Source organism: Sceloporus occidentalis, unplaced genomic scaffold (genome assembly GCF_023333645.1).
Source record: "Sceloporus occidentalis isolate IW3139 unplaced genomic scaffold, rSceOcc1.0.p SCAF_6, whole genome shotgun sequence".
Taxonomy (NCBI): Eukaryota; Metazoa; Chordata; class Lepidosauria; order Squamata; family Phrynosomatidae; genus Sceloporus; species Sceloporus occidentalis.
Genome location: NW_028316986.1, coordinates 9,927,351 through 9,944,437, shown reverse-complemented (window position 1 = coordinate 9,944,437; position 17,087 = coordinate 9,927,351). Strand labels below are relative to the sequence as shown.

The following is a 17,087-nucleotide window of genomic DNA, read 5'->3' as shown; positions in this document are numbered from 1 at the left end:
ACAAAAGATCTGGGGAAGATACAGTCTTGTGACATCTAAAATGTAAACCATCTAAACCTGGGATGGGAAAAGTTTCCGTATAGCTGTTTTGGGGGGGGGGGGGATATGACCCCCCAAAAGTAAAAAAAAAAAGCCTATAATTTTTCCTGGGGGGCATAAGACGGCATTTTTTCCATGCTTTGGGCTTGCCCCCTAGACCATTTTAGGTCTAGGAAAAGCCTTTTTTTAAATCCAGAAAGTCTTTCCTGCACCTAATTCTGAGCACATTCTGAGTCTAGGAATTTGTTTTCCTGGTAGAAGAATTGAAATGAGCTCATAATCCCTTTAAAATAATTTTTCACTCATAGTTACTCCGGGTTTTCTCTTTGATTATATTGAATAAGTTATAGCTGCTCCTGCTAAACAGGTGTTGGAAATGGCAAACCACTCAGAGATTTACCAGTACATTCCAGTCTACCATCTTCCTAATGTTGCTCTGGGAATCTGGAATAGTTTTTTGTTTTATACTATGTACTGTTGTTTTTCAGCTCTGATCTTTTGAGATCAGCTCAGGGTTTGTTTGTTTTTTAATGCTTTTTGTTGTTCTTCCTTCTAAAGGTGGTCATGAGCCATATATTGAAATATGTGAGCAGCCGAGACAGAGAGGGATGCGCTTCCGATACAAATGTGAAGGGAGATCAGCAGGAAGCATCCCAGGAGAACACAGCACTGATATCAATCGGACTTTCCCATCTATACAGGTATTCCTCTTTGTTTTTCAAGTAATTCATTTTTGTTCTCCATGTACAAGTCTTCCTATTAATTTTATTTATTTATTGTGGCTTTCCACTTGTCAGAGCTTGGGAATTTATTTTTTAAGAGTAGCAGTAGGCCTAAATACCCTAAAGGCACCAAAACCCCTTGGATGGTAGTAGACCACCAGTGAATACCAGGTGCAGAGGAAAGAACTGACAAAATCAATAATGCAAATTCCATACGTAAGAAAACCCTATGAAATTAGGGGGATTGCCATAAGTCGGTTGGCAGCTTGAAGGCACATACACATACACTAACAGTAATAGTAGTTTATTGATGGTTGAACCATAGGCCATTCGCATCCTAAATAACTACAATAAAAAGTACAATATGGAATAAATAACATATAGCTCTAGAATGTTTTAAAAATTCAATAAGATTAAGACACATTGAACATAAACAACAGTGCTATGGTTAGATAAGAGCACCCCAGAACAGTTAACTGCAATGATAAATCCTACCTGGTAATTCATAACTTTATTCTTCTATACAGGTTTTTGTTGTGAACTGCTGTCAAGTCAACTTATGGTGACCCTATGAACGAGAGACAGTCCAGTCACTGTGAAGTCAAAGGCTTTCATGGCCAGCATCCATAGTTTTTTGTGGGTTTTTTGGGCTATGTGGCCATGTTCTAGAAGAGTTTATTCCTGATGTTTCACCAGCATCTATGGCTGGCATCTTCAGCATTCTCTGAAGATGCCAGCAAAACATCAGGAATAAACTCTTCTAGAACATGGCCACATAGCCTGAAAAACCCACAATAAACTATTCTAGTCACTCTATCAACAACAGCCCTGCTCAGGGCTTGCAGATTGAAGGTTTTGGCTTGCTTGCTTGCTTGAGTTTATCCATCTGTAATGCAGTCTTCTTTTCCTACTGCCTTCTACTTTACCAAGCTTTATTATTTTCTAGTGAGCCATGTCTTCTCATGATATGTCCAAAGTATGACAGCCTCATAGCCACATAGCCCGACCCCCCCCCCAAAAAAAAAAAAAACTATTTGACAGTCTCAGTTTAGTTATTTGGGCTTGTAGGGAGAGTTCAGCTTGATTTGCTCTCGGAACCATTTATTTGTCTTTTCAGCAGTATGTGATATATGCAGAACTCTTCTCCAGCACGACATTTCAAAGGAGTTGATTTTATTCCTATTAGTTTTCTTCAGCATCCAACTTTCACAGTCATGTAGAAACTGGAAATATGATGGCATGGACAATCCTAACTTTAGTATTCAATTACATATCTCATTGCTTGCCGCCTTGAGTCCCTATGTTGGGAGAAAGTTGGGATATAAGAAAATAAAATAATAAAAATAATAATGCTTCAGCATCTTGTCTAGTTCCTTTATAACTGCCCTTCCAAATTCTAGTTTTCTTTTGATTTCTTGACTGCAGCCTCTGTTCTGATTAAAGATGGAGCCATGGTTTGGAAAATCTTGAACTATTCCAATGTGTCTTCATCATCTACTTTAAAGTTATATAAATCATCTGTGGTCATTATTTTTGATTTCTTAATGTTAAACTGTAAACCTGTCATTTGCTCTTTCTTTTTTGACTTTCTTCAGCAATCGTTCCAAGTCTTTCTTGTTTCCTGCTAGTAGCATGGTGTAATTTGCATGTCTCAAATTGTTGATGCTCTTTCTTTCATTTCATATGCTTTCTTCTAATCCTGCTGTATGTATAAGTTCAGCGTACAAGTTAAACAGATAGGGTGATTAAACGCTGCCTTGCCTGATTCTCCTTGCCAACTGGAAACCTTTCCATTTCTCTGTTTTCTGTCCTGCGGGAAGCCTCTTGTACTGAGTACAGATTATGCATCACCTGTTTATTTAAGAGTGATCCATAGTTTTTCATGATCTGTACAGCTGAACGTTCTTTCGGCTTGAGTCCAGTTGCATTGTTAGTCACAGAGGCCCTCGTAGCTTTGCTCTGCTGCACCCCAGTAGCCACCTGACCTGGGAGTTTCATCTTCTGGCACTATTTCTTGTTTCAGTTTGGATTGTTGCATCATAGGGTCTTTGTGGTATTCAAAAGAGTTTTACTGTGCCTCCTTTTGTGCAGTTCTAACAAGTGTTAGCTATGCTGTTGTCTCTGAGGATCCTCTTCCAATGTCACCCCCCACACTACTACTGCTGCTGCCCAGTAGCTGTTTCTAAACTTTTAATTTAAGTGTAATGGGGCTATCCAAGGTGCTTATCCTTTTGGGAGAGTGAGACTCGGCACCCAAAGAAAAGTTCAGATTTTGATTGGATCCATGCTGCCCCACTGATATCAGAATCACGACCCATAGTGAGTCAGAATAATTCTTGAAAGAGAGGTTATTTCATTTGCTTCTGTAAGTTTAAGGCAAAATTTAGGTCCAAGGTCAGTAGTAAGAAGCTGCCTTCTACTACCAATTCAGACCATCCATCCAGTTTAATATTGCTAGCACAGACTGGCAGTAGCTCTTCAGGGCCACAGACTGGAGTATTATGTACCTCTACATGGAGACATCGGAGATTAGACCTAGGGTATTTTTAATGCATAGCATGTGTTCTACCACTGGAAAAGGCCCTGTCCCTGAAGTTTGATGACATAATGCTTTTTTTTTCCAGCTAGAGGATGCTGACCCTTTCTGTCTTTTCCCCACACCCTTTGCAGATTTTGAACTACGTAGGAAAAGTAAAAATCAGAGTAACTTTAGTGACCAAGGATGAGCCCTACCGGCCACATCCCCATCGACTTGTTGGAAAAGACTGTGAAAACGGTTACTATGAAGCTGAATTTGGTCCAGAGCGCAGAGTGCTGATGTAAGTAGTTGATGTCATTATATACAGTTGAAGTTAGGTGATGTGTGGTTGAAGTAAAGGGATGGCGGTCACCATGAACATATCAGCAATGCTTCAGACCCACCTCTCCAACTTAAAATGACAGACAAACATATTGGTGAATTGAATGCTGGTTCTGCCCTTGAGGTCTTGTCCATCCTTTCCTCTTTGGGGAGAGCTCTTAACTTTTTTTAAAAAAAATGATGCATGGAGCCCCAGTTTTGGAGGAAAAGTGAAAAATTGGTGAATAGTGGTTGAGACCATAGCTGGGTTTTTCCCTACTCTCTTCCACACATTCAGTCACCACATGCGCCGTCCCTTAACTGTATGTTTATGCCAGCCACATCTTATGGTATCCATGTACTGGGCAAATGATAAAATTGTCCCACATCTATTCTTGTTTCTCTTCTACTTAGGGATCCCAGGTCAGGATTATCCCAGTCTATGTTATTTTGGGGGCAAAACCTGATATCTAAGGAAGACATATACAGTTGGCCCTCATTTGCAGATCATCATGCCCCATAATATTAAATGATGGTGACGTGAACATGCACATGCTGAAATATGCATGTTCACATCACTTCCATTTAATGGTGTGGGCTGTGGTTATTCATTTTTATTTTTATTTTTTGCATTTGCAGCAAGTCCCATAACTGAACCCCCATGAATCCAGAAGGCCAATTGTATATGATAATGGCATGGCAGCTTAGCCTTGGTCATGATAGTAATGTTTAAATATTGGGGTATCATACTGAGGATGACACAAGCTTATTTTCTACTGCTCCAAAGGCTAAGACATGGAGCAATGTTTCACAGGTGAAAACTGGGCTATGTGTGGCAGGGCAACTTTAGAGTGTGGTCCAAATCGTGTGACCAAAAAACAAGACTGGAACAGTTGTTAATAAGAAAGAACACACAAAACTACTATTTTAAGCAGATAAACCTTGGTGAATTCAGAAAAGTCCAGGGAGGAATTAAAAACAAACCAACCAATAATCCTAATATCCCTCTTCTCCCTCCTGCTTAACTGGGTGCAAACTACTTTTCTACTTTGAACTCTGTGTCCAGTGGTTGTAGTAAACTAAGGTAGTTTGTAGTGCATTGCACTATGACACTCGAGACTAGGGTTCAAATCTCTATTTGGCCATGGAGCCCTGATGGCGGAGTGGTTAAATGCCAGTACTGCAGCCACAGTGTTGTGAGTTCAAATCTGCAGGGCTCCAGGTTGACTCAGTCTTCCATCTTTTTGTAGGTTGGTAAAGTGAATACACAGCTTGTTGGGGGAAATTGGCTTACAGATTGTAAATCGCTTAGAGAGTGTTTAGTTTACTATGAAGTGGTATAAACATGTAAAGTGCTATTGCTTGCTCTTGCCATGGAAACCCACTTGATGATCCTGAGTAAATCACAGTCTCTCAGCCTCAGAGGCAGACAAAGGTAAACCCCTCTGAACAAATATTGGCAAGAAAACCCTGTGATAGGTTCACATTAGGGTTGTCATAAATCGGAAACTACTTGAAGGCACATGGCAACAAACAACAAGAAGGATGAAGGAGGAAAGTGCAGGGAAGGAAGTGGGCATTTTAAATGTAGTTGAGAAAGTGGGTCAACAGAGTATTAACAGGGACAGCAGAGGGTTGAATTTGATGGCCCTTGATGCCTCTTCCAATGCTATGATTCAATGATTTTAGTTAGAAGGGGTCAAGTTGCCACATTGGGCTCCTGGAAGATGCCTGTTATCCAAACTACACTGCAAAAATAATCCAATTTGAGACCACTTTTACTGTCCTGGTCCAGTACTATGGAATCCTGGGAATTGTAGTTCATTGTGGCACCAGGGCTCTCTGACAGAGAAGGCTAAATGTCTCACAAAACTGCAGTTTCCAGAATTCCCTAGCATTGAGTCGGGGCAGTTAAAGTCTCAAACTGGATTTTTTCTGCAGTGTGTTCTATACCTCTGGCCTGCAGGCTCCTTTTTCTTAACACCTGTTTGCCGCAGTGCACCACCCTTATTACTATCTTGTATCTTAACTACTTCCTGTGTTTATGGGAGCAAAACAGGGCTGTCTCCTCTCCCCTCTTTGCAATTTAGACCTGGCATTGTCAGCAGGTGGCAATTGGGCAGACTGTAGAGGTTTGAGGAATTAGGATGTGGTTAAATATTTTTTGTATACATGTGATGCACCTCAATGTTTTGAAACTCATCCATCTGGTTGGCACATGATCTGGTGACATGATGAATGGACCAAAATCCAAAGTTTTACAACACCTCACAATGACATTTTGATAAATGAACTTCTTTCTGGCAATGTGATTATATAATGTATTTTCAACGGCTGTTTGCGAAACAACAACAACACCCAACCAGGATTCAGTATGCTGAAAACTTGTTTTGATTTGGTTCTTTTAAATAACATTTAAAGCAGTGGATAGGGAGCCAATGTGGTGTTGTGGTTTGAGTGCTGGACTACGATTCTGCAGACCAAAGTTTGAATTCCAGATCAGCCATGTAAACCCACTGGGTGACCTTGGGCAAGTCACACTCTCTCAGCCTCAGAGGATAGCAATGGCAAACCCCTTCTGAAGAAACTTGCCAAGAAAACCCCATGATAGGTTGGCCATAAGTCGGAAACGACTTGAAGGCACACAACAACAGCAATCAATAAAATGGTAATTCCTAAACCTCTCTCTCTGGGGCTGGTGTTTCTATTAAAATGATAGTTACGTCCTGCCATAAATGTATATGTCTCTCTGTGTATGAATTTCCTATAGGAATTACATTTGTTAAGGAGAATACCTTTACTGAGAAAGTCAGCATTAGTTTCATAAAGGGAATAATGAAAATGCCCAATGCCTTTTTTAATTATTATTTTTAAAAAGTATATATAGGACAAGAACCTAGAATTCAGAGACATTACAATGTTAGTCTGGAAAATCAGTATGCAAAGGAATCTTGTAGCACCTTTGAAACTAACTTTTCGCACAGTTAGTCTCAAAGGTAGTACAAGATCCCCAGGACAGGAACCTAGATAAAGCTGATGAATCATTGGATGCTCAGGGTGGCAGAGCTGTGGTCAAACAGCCATATGCATGAGAAGGTATTAGATAATGATGAATAGCAATTTGAGTTTGGAAGATGCAATCTTTTTAGCACTACACTGCTCAGTATCGTCCAGCCAACAGAGCTAATGGGCATGCTGGTTGGAGGGAGCGTGAAGATGGTAAAACCAAAAAAAGAGCTTTTTCAAGATCTGAAACAGAGACGGTGTTGTATTGCATAGCTGTTAATCTTTAATATGCAGTGGGCCCTGGAGGCCCACTGAGGTTTGATTCCAGGACCCCCTGTGGACACCAAAATCTAGGGATGCTCAAATCTTGTTGTATACAATGGCATAGTAAAATGAGGTCCCTTATATAAAATTACAAAATCAAGGTTTGCTTTTTGGAATTTCCAGTGTGTGTATACACCCGCACACACATTTTCAAGGTGGTTGAATCCATGGATAAGGAATCTGTGGATAAGAAGGACCAACTGTACTACTTTACTGTTGATTTGGTTGTTTAACTAGACTAGACTTTCTGACATTTTTAAGAAACAAACAAGCCTTTATCTTGTGTATAATCCCAGTGCCCTGCCACACGTACAGACCACAGGGTCTCTTTCACGCTCCACTATGTTAACACTATGGTTCTACTTTAATAGCCATCATTCCATCCTATAAAATTCTGGGATTTGAAGTTCAGGCAGAGGTGTTAAGAATTCTCTTCCAGAGAGCTCTAGCGTCTCTCCAAACTTTAAATCTCAGGATTCCATAGGATGCAGCCATGGCGGTGAAAGTGGAATCACAGAGCTATAATTGCATAGTGTGAAATGGCCCTTGGAAAGGAAGCCTCAGGAATAGCAGAGCCTGGGTGAGTGAGTGGCCTCTTTCGCAATGTGCTCCACTTTCTCACATTGCACAGCTTTATCTGGTATTCAGCTTCCTATTTTGCATCCTCCTTGTGGGGCAGGTGATGTCATGGGTTTTCCATGTGGGAAGGAATCAGGTTGCTGGAGGTAGGTGGGGAGAACCCCTTCAAAGGCTGCCTTGTGACCTGATACCATCACATGCAAATTTGAAGCGACAGCTTGCTAATGAATCTCCAGAATCAGATGACATCAGGAAGCTGCTGTATAATGACAACCTTTTTTCTCTTGATCACATGGTTCATAGTTGCCCCTTATTGTGGGAACTCTTATGGCCACATGAACAATCTGTAGCAGGTTTTGTGTGTGTAAATACTGTAAATGTATATGAACTGGGTGGTTTTTTTTCTGGGTAAAATCACAATATCTATGTCTAAAAGGGTCAGTTTCACTTGCTGTTGAAAATACAAAGGTTTTTCTTTCTTATTTAAGGGACTACAATCAGCTCCCCACATTTGCAGTTTTGACTTTTATGGATTTTCGCAGATTTGATTAATATGTTCTCTGTAGGTCCTCCAGCAAAACCAGCCTGGCATAGTGGTTTGAATGCTGGGCTGTGACTCTGGAGACTAGTGTTGGAATCTCATTCAGCCATGAAGCCCACTGGGTGACCTTGAGAAAGTCACATCCTCTCAGCCTCATTTTTCTTCAGACCTCAAATTTCTAGCATTGCAGGAAATTACAACTTCAACTGTGCACTAACGGTGGAGGGAATTCTTACCAAGTATGCAGATGACACTAAACTGAAAAGAGTGGCTAAGACCTTGGAAGATAGGAACAGAATTCAAAAGGATCTAGATAAACTAGAGAATTGGACAGAAATGAATAAAATGAAATTTAATAGAGACAAATGCAAAATTCTACACTTTGACCACAGAAACCAAAATGTGCATGTATAGGATGTGGGACACATGGCTCAGCAGTACTGCATATGAAAAGGACTTTGGTATCCTTTTTTGGGAAGGGATCCTTGGGAACATAAGTTGAATATGCGCCATCGGTGTGATGCTTTATCAAATAAGGTGAATGCTATTTTAGCCTGCATTAATAGAAGTACAGTTTCCAAGCTGAGGTCCCACTGTATTCTGTGCTGGGCAGGTCTCATCTGGAGTACTTTGTTCTGTTCTGGTCACCTCATTTTGAGAAGGCTATAGACCTGTTGGAGCAGGTTCAGAGAAGGGCAGCAGGGATAATAAGCGTCATGGAGACCATGGCAGAGAGGAAAGGTTGAGAGAACTGAGCTTGTTCAGCTTGGTTAAGAGAAGATTGAGGGGTGATATGATTGTCCTCTTTAAATATCTCAAGGACTGCCACAGAAAGGAGTGGGCAGTTTTGTTCTTTACCAGAGGGTAAGACCAGGACTAATGGTTTTAAGTTACAGGAGAGTAGATTTCAATAGAAGTTTAGAAAGAACATCTTGACAGTGAGAGCAATTTGGCAATGGAACCACTTGCCTAGAGGTGGTGACATCTCCTTCTTTTGTTGTTGTGTGCCTTCAAGTTGTTTCCGACTTACAGCAATCCTAAGGTGAACCTAAGTCAGAAAGAACTTGAAGGGGCACAACAATAGCAGCAACAAAATATGCATCTGAGGAAGCATGCTGATGTCTACAAAAGCTCATGGTGCCAACTTCTTTATTTTAGTTAGTCTCAAAGGTGCTTCAAGATCTCTCTAAATACTGATTCTACAGACTAACATGGGTATATATTTGAATTCAGCAACAAAATAATAATTATGATGATGGGAGGACAATTATGGCACCAAATGTGGGGACTTTTACCTGTCCCACTGTTCTCAACAGTGAGACAATCAGAAATGACATGAAGGCATGCAACAACAACAACATCCACAGCATGCAGTTAAAGGTTATTCATTTAACACATAGAAATCCTAATTGACTCTACTCTTTCCCTGTCTCTTTATAATCCTAGCTGAACCTAATTGTCTTGAGTCTAATGTTATCCCCAGCGATATCATTCACACTACAGAATTATAGTGCCTTTATTGTTCTTTAATGCCATGGTTCTGTCCTGTGGACTCGTAGGATTTGCAGTTTGTTGTTGTGTGCCTTCAAGACATTTCCAGGTTATAGCAACTCTAACGCAAAACTGTTATGGGATTTTCTTGGCAAGATCTGTTCAGAGGGTGGTTGCCTTTACCGTCCTCTGAGGCTGAGAGAGTGTGACTTTCCCAAAGTACCCAGTGCATTTCTATGTCCAAGCAGAGATGTGAACCCTTGTCTCGAGAGTCCTAGTCCAGCACCCAAACCACTTTACCACACTGGCTCTCAAAATAATTGCATTATTTTTATTTACTTTATTATTATTTTATTTATTCATTTATTTATGTAATGACCCTCCTTTTTCCTAGTTTGGAAGTTACAACAGATATAAAAGTTCCTAGTTTGGAAGTTACAACAGTATATAAAAATATACCCCCAAAATATAATTAACTATACTTGTTTTATCTCTCATTTTAATAAAAATGAGAGTTTAAAAAACCCAGACAGTACAGCACAGTTCTGCAATGCCCAGTCCCCTTGAGCAGCCAGTCCTCAAAAAACAGCTGAAATAAACCCAAAAAAGTACACTTTCCCAGGCCTTTTTTTGGCAAAGGGGGAGGCTTTGGTTTCCCATCTTAACCAGGGGCAGTTGGTGGCTTCCATGTCAGTGTCATGGTGGATCTGCTCTGCATTTGGAAGAGCAAACATGAAGGGGGAGCAACATGACGGTTCAGTACCTTGGATAGCAAATGCCAATTCTAATAAAAAGTTGGCACAGATTAGCCACCACCCCATTGACAAGGGTGTTAACAGCTAGCCTCGATCATAACATCCTTGGAGAGTCAGTGCTGAGTCAAGAGGAACCTCTGCAGCTTCCATTTGAGCCTCCGGGTACTTTGCAAAAGCAAGCAGGGGCAAACCCTTCGGTCCGTGAGTCACAGGAAGAACCGTGGAAGCTCCCATCACCACCACCACTTGTGGCTGTTCTGCTGCAGCATGAAGTAGATGCCTCCACATTGATTTTGTGCCTCCTTAATAGAGAGATGAAGCTACTCTATTTCTTTCATCCTTCCATAGTGAAAGCAGTCCTGAAGAGTATAGAATATCTTTGGGCTTGGAGGGCAGGAGGAATTGAAAGAAAATACATTCATGCCTTGGTTAACAAAGCCTCTGACACTGAAGAACCTTTTTACAAAGGCTCTATCTAGCCGGAGGTTGTTGGATTTTCTAGCCAGAGGTTGTTGGATACTATCTATATGTTAAAGAAGCATAGACCTTTAGGTTTGGCCACCAAAATGGAAAGCATAAGAAAAGGAGCTACTGATGAAAGAAAAAGTTGTCCCTGAAGCCTTTGGGTTGTCTATAGAAACTTCACAATGTTTTTGTTTAGTTATGCAAGGCTACCCTGAAATGGTTGTTTCATTTCACATGTGCATAGTCTTAGTTTTGAATACAAAGTTTGCTGAAAGTCATTGAGCTGTGCTTCTGTTTTAGAATGATAGAATCATAGAGTTGGAAGAGACCAAAAGGGGCCATCCAGTCCAGTCCCCTGCCATGCATGAACTCACAATCAAAACACTCCTGACAGCTGGCCATCCAACCTCTGTTTAAAAATCTCCAAAGAAGAAGACTCTGCCACTTTCCAAGGGAATATGTTTTACTGTCAAGCAGCTGTCAGGAAGTTCCTCCTAATGTTTAGGTGGGATCTCTTTTGCTGTAGCTTGAATTCATTGCACCATGTCCTATTCTCTGGTGCAGCAGAAAACAAGCTTGCTCTATCCTTAATATGACACACCTGTAAATATTTAAACAGGGCTACCATAACACCTCTTAACCTTCTCTTCTCCAGGCTAAACATATCCAGTTCCCTAAGTCTCTCCTCATAGGGCATGGTTTCCAGACCCTTCACCATTTTGGCTACCCTGGACACACTACAGCTTTTCAATATCCATTTTGAACTGTGGTGCCCAAAACTGGACACAGTATTCCAGGTGAGGCCTGACCAAAGCAGAATAGAGTGGTGCTATTACTCCCCTTGATCTAGACTCTATACTTCTGTTGACGCAGTCTAGAATTGCTCAGCTTTGGCCTGGCCTCGAAGGGTGTTTTTTGGGGGAAGTGTGGTGTAGGCCCTGTCCCTAGGGAGCCAGTGTGGCATAGTAATTTGAGTATTGAACTACAACTCTGGAGAGCAGGGTTTGATTCCTAGCTTGGCCATGAAACCCACTGGGTGATTTTGGCACGTCACATGCTCTCAGCCTTAAAGGAATGCAATGGGAAATCACTTCTGAACAAATATGCCAAGAAAACCTCATGATAGGGTCACCTTAGGGTCGCCATAAGTCAAAAACAACTTGATGGCACACAACAGCAACCCATACCTTTCCATGTTATTTCCATCTCTGGTACCAATTTTTCTATTAAAGAAGTGATGTTTAGGAATATATCGTCTTTGTTAATTGAGATATTTTTATAGATTGTTGTCTATTGGCTAGATTTTGGTGGACTGTCCTGTGTGAGATTATGGGAATGTGCATCTGTCACAGATCTTGTTTGACTACAAATTCCATCATCCCATACTGTGGGCTCTTACCAGTGTTTCCTGCCCCTAATTTATCATTTGTTGGTTGCTGGGGTTCTTGCAGAGAAGCTGTTATGGCTGGTGCTTTGCATGTCAGTGAACCATTTCAGTTTAAACTTCACAGCACCTGTCTATGGTTTTGAACTCTTTTTCTCAAATCAGTTCAGCACTTTGGATAGCTCCTTTAAATTTCAAACTAAATCCCGGAATTAATTCATTGTCCCACTGCCATAGAATTCCCAAGCTACCAATACAAAAACAGACTGGATCACATAGATTTTTGTTGGTTCCTTATGAACTTAACAAGTTGTGCATCCTGAGGTTCACTTAACACATCTTAGTTATGGGCTAAGAATCAAGAAGAATTGCGCGGACCTTGGGAAAATTACTTTCTTGGATTACGACTCCCAGAATGCTGCAGCCAGAAAGGCTAGTGGCCATTGGTGGCTAGCGGTTTCAGCATAATTTTTCTAATATGGAATTTTTACTGTATTCTCACTCTGTACATATGTAACATATTGGCAGATGAGGCAAATGCTGCTAAAAATAAAAGCAGACATCTGATGTCAGAACAGCCCTGCCAATGTTGAAACACTTTCTTTCCTAGAATTCAAAGACAGAGTCTGGAATATCAGTATGCAAAGGGAACTTGCAGCACCTTTGAGACTTAACTGAGAGAAAGAAAGAAGTTGGTAGCATGTGCCTTTGAAGACTTGTCTACTTACTCAAATGGCATCTGTTCTTAGGCGCTTCACTCTATGCATCAGAAGAAGCAGACATTGTAGACTTAAGTTGACAAAAGGTTATTTTACCAACATCTTTTTTTCTCTCAGTTAGTCTCAAAGGCGCTACCTGGACTGCTGTGTGAAGTACTTCTATTTCCTCCGTGCATCTGAGGAAGCAAACCAAGTCTATGAAAGCTTACACTACAACTTCTTTAGCACAATTCATCTCAAATGTGCTACAAAATCCCTTTGCATATTCATATTCCAGACATGGCTACATCTTTGGATTCTACCCCATATCAGAAACAGGCAATAAAAATAGCAAATACATACAAAATATAGTAAATATGAAAGAAAAGGGAGGTAACTTGTTATATTTATTACTTTTATCAAACATTTTTTCCTTTTAGTTTTTCCTTACACTGACTGCTTTAACTGCAGAAAGGGCAACCATCTGTGTCTGTAGGTACTTAGAGCCTTGCAGAAAGAAGAAAATTCAGTTTGTTCTCAATCCTCCAATTTTCAACATTAAAAAAAGCTTAAATATGGTTCTCTGTGACTGAAGTACAGCTGACGTTCTCAAAATTAGTGGACTTGGTTTTCCATTTCAGTTGGAAGTGAATATACCACGTATACAGAATCCATTTGATACTGGAATGACTTGGAATTTTCCTTGTTATGTCATTGTGTCCATCTGTTCAAATCAAAGACAAGTAAAGGCCAAACATTGTTCATGTTTGATTGGGAGGACAAATATTTTCTTCTTGAAATATGATTGTTTATCTTCCCCCCCCTTTTTTTTTTTTGGTTGCTTTTACTAACTATTATTCTTGTTGTTGATGATGTTATCATTCAAAAGAGCTTCTACATTAAAGGCAAAATCTGGATACATGCACCTTGTTGCGGAAATTAGTGCTTATGGAAGCTCCCTAAAAACACTAACTGGTTTACAGAAAAGGTGCAGGTTCCTGAATAATTTCCTGTAATGTGGGATGTAAGATGTGTTTTGCTTTGCAACTAGTGTTGTGGCAATCGATTGCTGTCTGTGCATTTATGTGTATGGTTCCTGGCAAGAAGGAGATTGCAAAGCTTTCCTTCAACTCTTGGCAGTTGCTCTTGCCTGCAATAAACAAAGAACTCTGTAATGATCAGAGCTGATTCTGTATTTGTACTTCGTTAGATTTGTCAGATAATCATTTATGCAGGAACAGAAATGCAAGAATTCTGGAGTTTGGAAACTCATGCTACAGTCAATATGATGCCTGGCAGAACAATATTTGCAGTCTTACAAAGACGTCCCCATGTGACTCAGTTGTGACCCACAGGTCTTGCCAGCTGGAAACTATTGCGAGCTGATAATGTCCAATCGTACCCTATAGAGAGCATAATAGGGGAGCCTAAGGGAACAGAGGAACCCAGCAACGACCGAAGTTACGGGTCTTTGCCATACCATGTATGGTCTTTGGTCCCAATGGTCTAGGCAGGGGTTGGCAAAGTGTGGATAATGGTATTGCCTTTCAGGGCTCCGGGGGGGGGGGGTGTGTCCGGTGTGTTTCTCTCATTAAACAACACCAGTTTGAGGAAAAACAGAAACAAAACCTTTATTAAACTCTGCAGCAGAAGGGAATATAAGGTAATAGCTTGCAAAGCAAGTGTTCCACCCCAGTAATGCATCTTTGTCTCTTTTATATCTAACAAGCAGGCATTCTATCTTCTTATTTTCCTTTGGCCATTAACTACATAAGCTTTGTGCATGATCAACATGTGTACACTTCATGAACAACTATAATTGTTATTGCTGTAAAGCAGGGCAACACAGAACACCCTCACATTTCATTCTGAGATTCCATTGTGGGGGTATTAGTTCTCCCATTATAATGAAGCATAATTTTCTTCCAGCAAGACTGCATAACCATTATCTCCTTCTCAAGGACTGACTTTATATTTCCCAACTGCCTCCCTATGTTTTTTCACAGTCCAGCACACAGCCTGCTTGCAATATTACCTTATTTAAAGCTTAATTTTGTGAGATGTCATTGGGAAACACGTGGCCTGCAAAGCTGTCTTTATGGCCTCTGACTTCTGCCACCAAAAGAGAAATTGATGTACTTCTGCATGTATCCAGGTTTACAAGCTTTGTGATAAAAATGAGGAACAGGTTTCACCAGTACTTCCCCCCAAAAAAAACTGAAACTAGAAGTCCATTCACTTCTGGTTTGCAATTTTTGCTTATTTTGTATGTTTTGTGCATTTGGATGCACCCTAAAGTGGGCTTAGTGGGGGGGATCATTTGGCCTCTGAAGTTGCCCATCCCTGTTGCTCAAGCACCACAAGGAGTGGCACTGCAATAGTTTTAACATCATTGTCTTGTAAAAAGATGAGACATGGATTGCCCATTCAAGAATCTATCAGGCTCTTAGATTTCCAGGCCAAACTTGAGATCTAGGGACAGAACCTAACCACAGCAGCTCACAGCTTGTCATTCAAATGCTCAGAGAGATTGAGAGAAAGAGAGACATATTTTCCTGTTTGGAAAGAAAGACAGAAATGTCATCTAAAGAGACTGTTCCCAGACTAAAGATCTGAAGAGATTGCTCTCAGATCAAGGTGAAAGTTGAGGATTACTCTATCTTACTTTCATAGGAAGATGGGACATTTAATCTAGTCAACTTGCTTCTAGCTAGACGGTGGACATAGAGTACAGTGGAGCATGAGACTTGGTGGTATAACAACAAGGAAGGAGAAAGCTAAATAAGTAAGTGCATGGACTGCAACCACCCTGCTGAGTCTCTGCAAATCACAGCAACACATTAAATAAGCCTTGCAAACTGTAGCAAGTTGCTGCTCTACAGGTGCAGTGCAGTGGAGGTTTGCACACATCCCTTTCTCTTGCCTGGAGCTGAGCCCACCAAAACTGGACCCCTATCTCCTATCTGGAGATCAAACTGGAGACTCAGAGGCAGGTCCTAAAATCTGACAACCCTAGATGAAACCCCCATACTCTTAAGGTTGTCTTGCTCATGCCTATTAGAGAAGCTATTTGTTGAGCAGCATGCTTGTCTTTGGTCTCTTGCTCTTTTCCTGTTTGCATCATAATAAATCTGTGTATTTTAAGATATTTTGCAAGACAAGAATATTTTTTCCTTGTGTGCAACAAAAGGGGAAGACAAATGTAGGAAAAAAACAAATACCAAAATAACCTATGAGGTTTCTTCCAGTTCTACGATTCTTACTAAAAGTAGCCAGGGAAGCCATCCTGCAAGCCTGTGGTTCCCATTTTTTGGATCATAGAATCATAGAATCATAGAGATGGAAGAGACCACAAGGGCCATCCAGTCCAACCCCCTGCCATGCAGGAAATCTCAATCAAAGCATACCTGACAGATGTCCATCCAGCCTCTGCTTAAAGACCTCCGAAGAAGGAGACCCCACTACACTCCGACGGAGTTTGTTCCACTGTTGAACAACCCTTAGGGAAGTTCCTCCTAATGTTGAGGTGGAATCTCTTTTCCTGCAGCTTGCATCCATTGCTCCAGGTCCTGTTCCCTGGAGCCGCAGAAAATAAGCTTGCTCCCTCCTCAATATGACATCCGTTCAAATATTTAAACAGGGCTATCATATCACCTCTTAACCTTCTTTTCTCCAGGCTAAACATCCCCAGCTCCCTAAGTCGTTCCTCATAGGGCATGGCTTCCAAACCCTTCACCATTTTAGTCGCTCTCCTTTGGACATGCTCCAGTTTCTCCACATCCTTTTAAATTGTGGTGCCCAGAACTAGACACAATATTCCAGGTGGGGCCTGACCAAAGCAGAATATAGTGGCACTATTACTTCTCTTGATCTAGACACTATACTTTTATTATAGTGTCCCTTGAAGTTATTGGACTACAGTTCCTAGAATCCAACACAGTTGAGAAGGAAGGGTCCATACACCTCATAAAGGATGAATAGATACTGAACCCTGTCTACCTGTTTCCAATATTTGGGAAGACAACCCAGCCCTAATTGTTAGAATGGTAGGAGGCTGTGCATGACTGTTTCTGCAATGGCCATGGTGGCTGGGGGATTCTAGGAACTCAAAAGAATAAAGTTTCCAAGCTCTATTCCTTGTACGAGGCCATACTTCACAATAACTCAAGTATTCTGTCCATGATCCCAGACAATGAAGTGAAACTCCTCCATAGTTTCTGGTTTTCTTGACTTTAGTCCAGCTC

General features: G+C 40.9%; 1 protein-coding gene across 1 annotated transcript in view; it reads left to right on the top strand.

Moving 5' to 3' along the window:
• Positions 1-599: 599 nt before the first annotated feature.
• The window catches only part of REL (REL proto-oncogene, NF-kB subunit), a 51,446-nt gene continuing 34,958 nt past the window's right edge, over positions 600-17,087 (top strand). The window contains exons 1-2 of the mRNA XM_089528285.1: positions 600-740; positions 3,432-3,580. Of these exons, the coding sequence (XP_089384411.1) occupies positions 648-740; positions 3,432-3,580 (242 nt within the window). The 5' untranslated portion in view covers positions 600-647. The remainder of the gene's footprint in view (positions 741-3,431; positions 3,581-17,087) is intronic.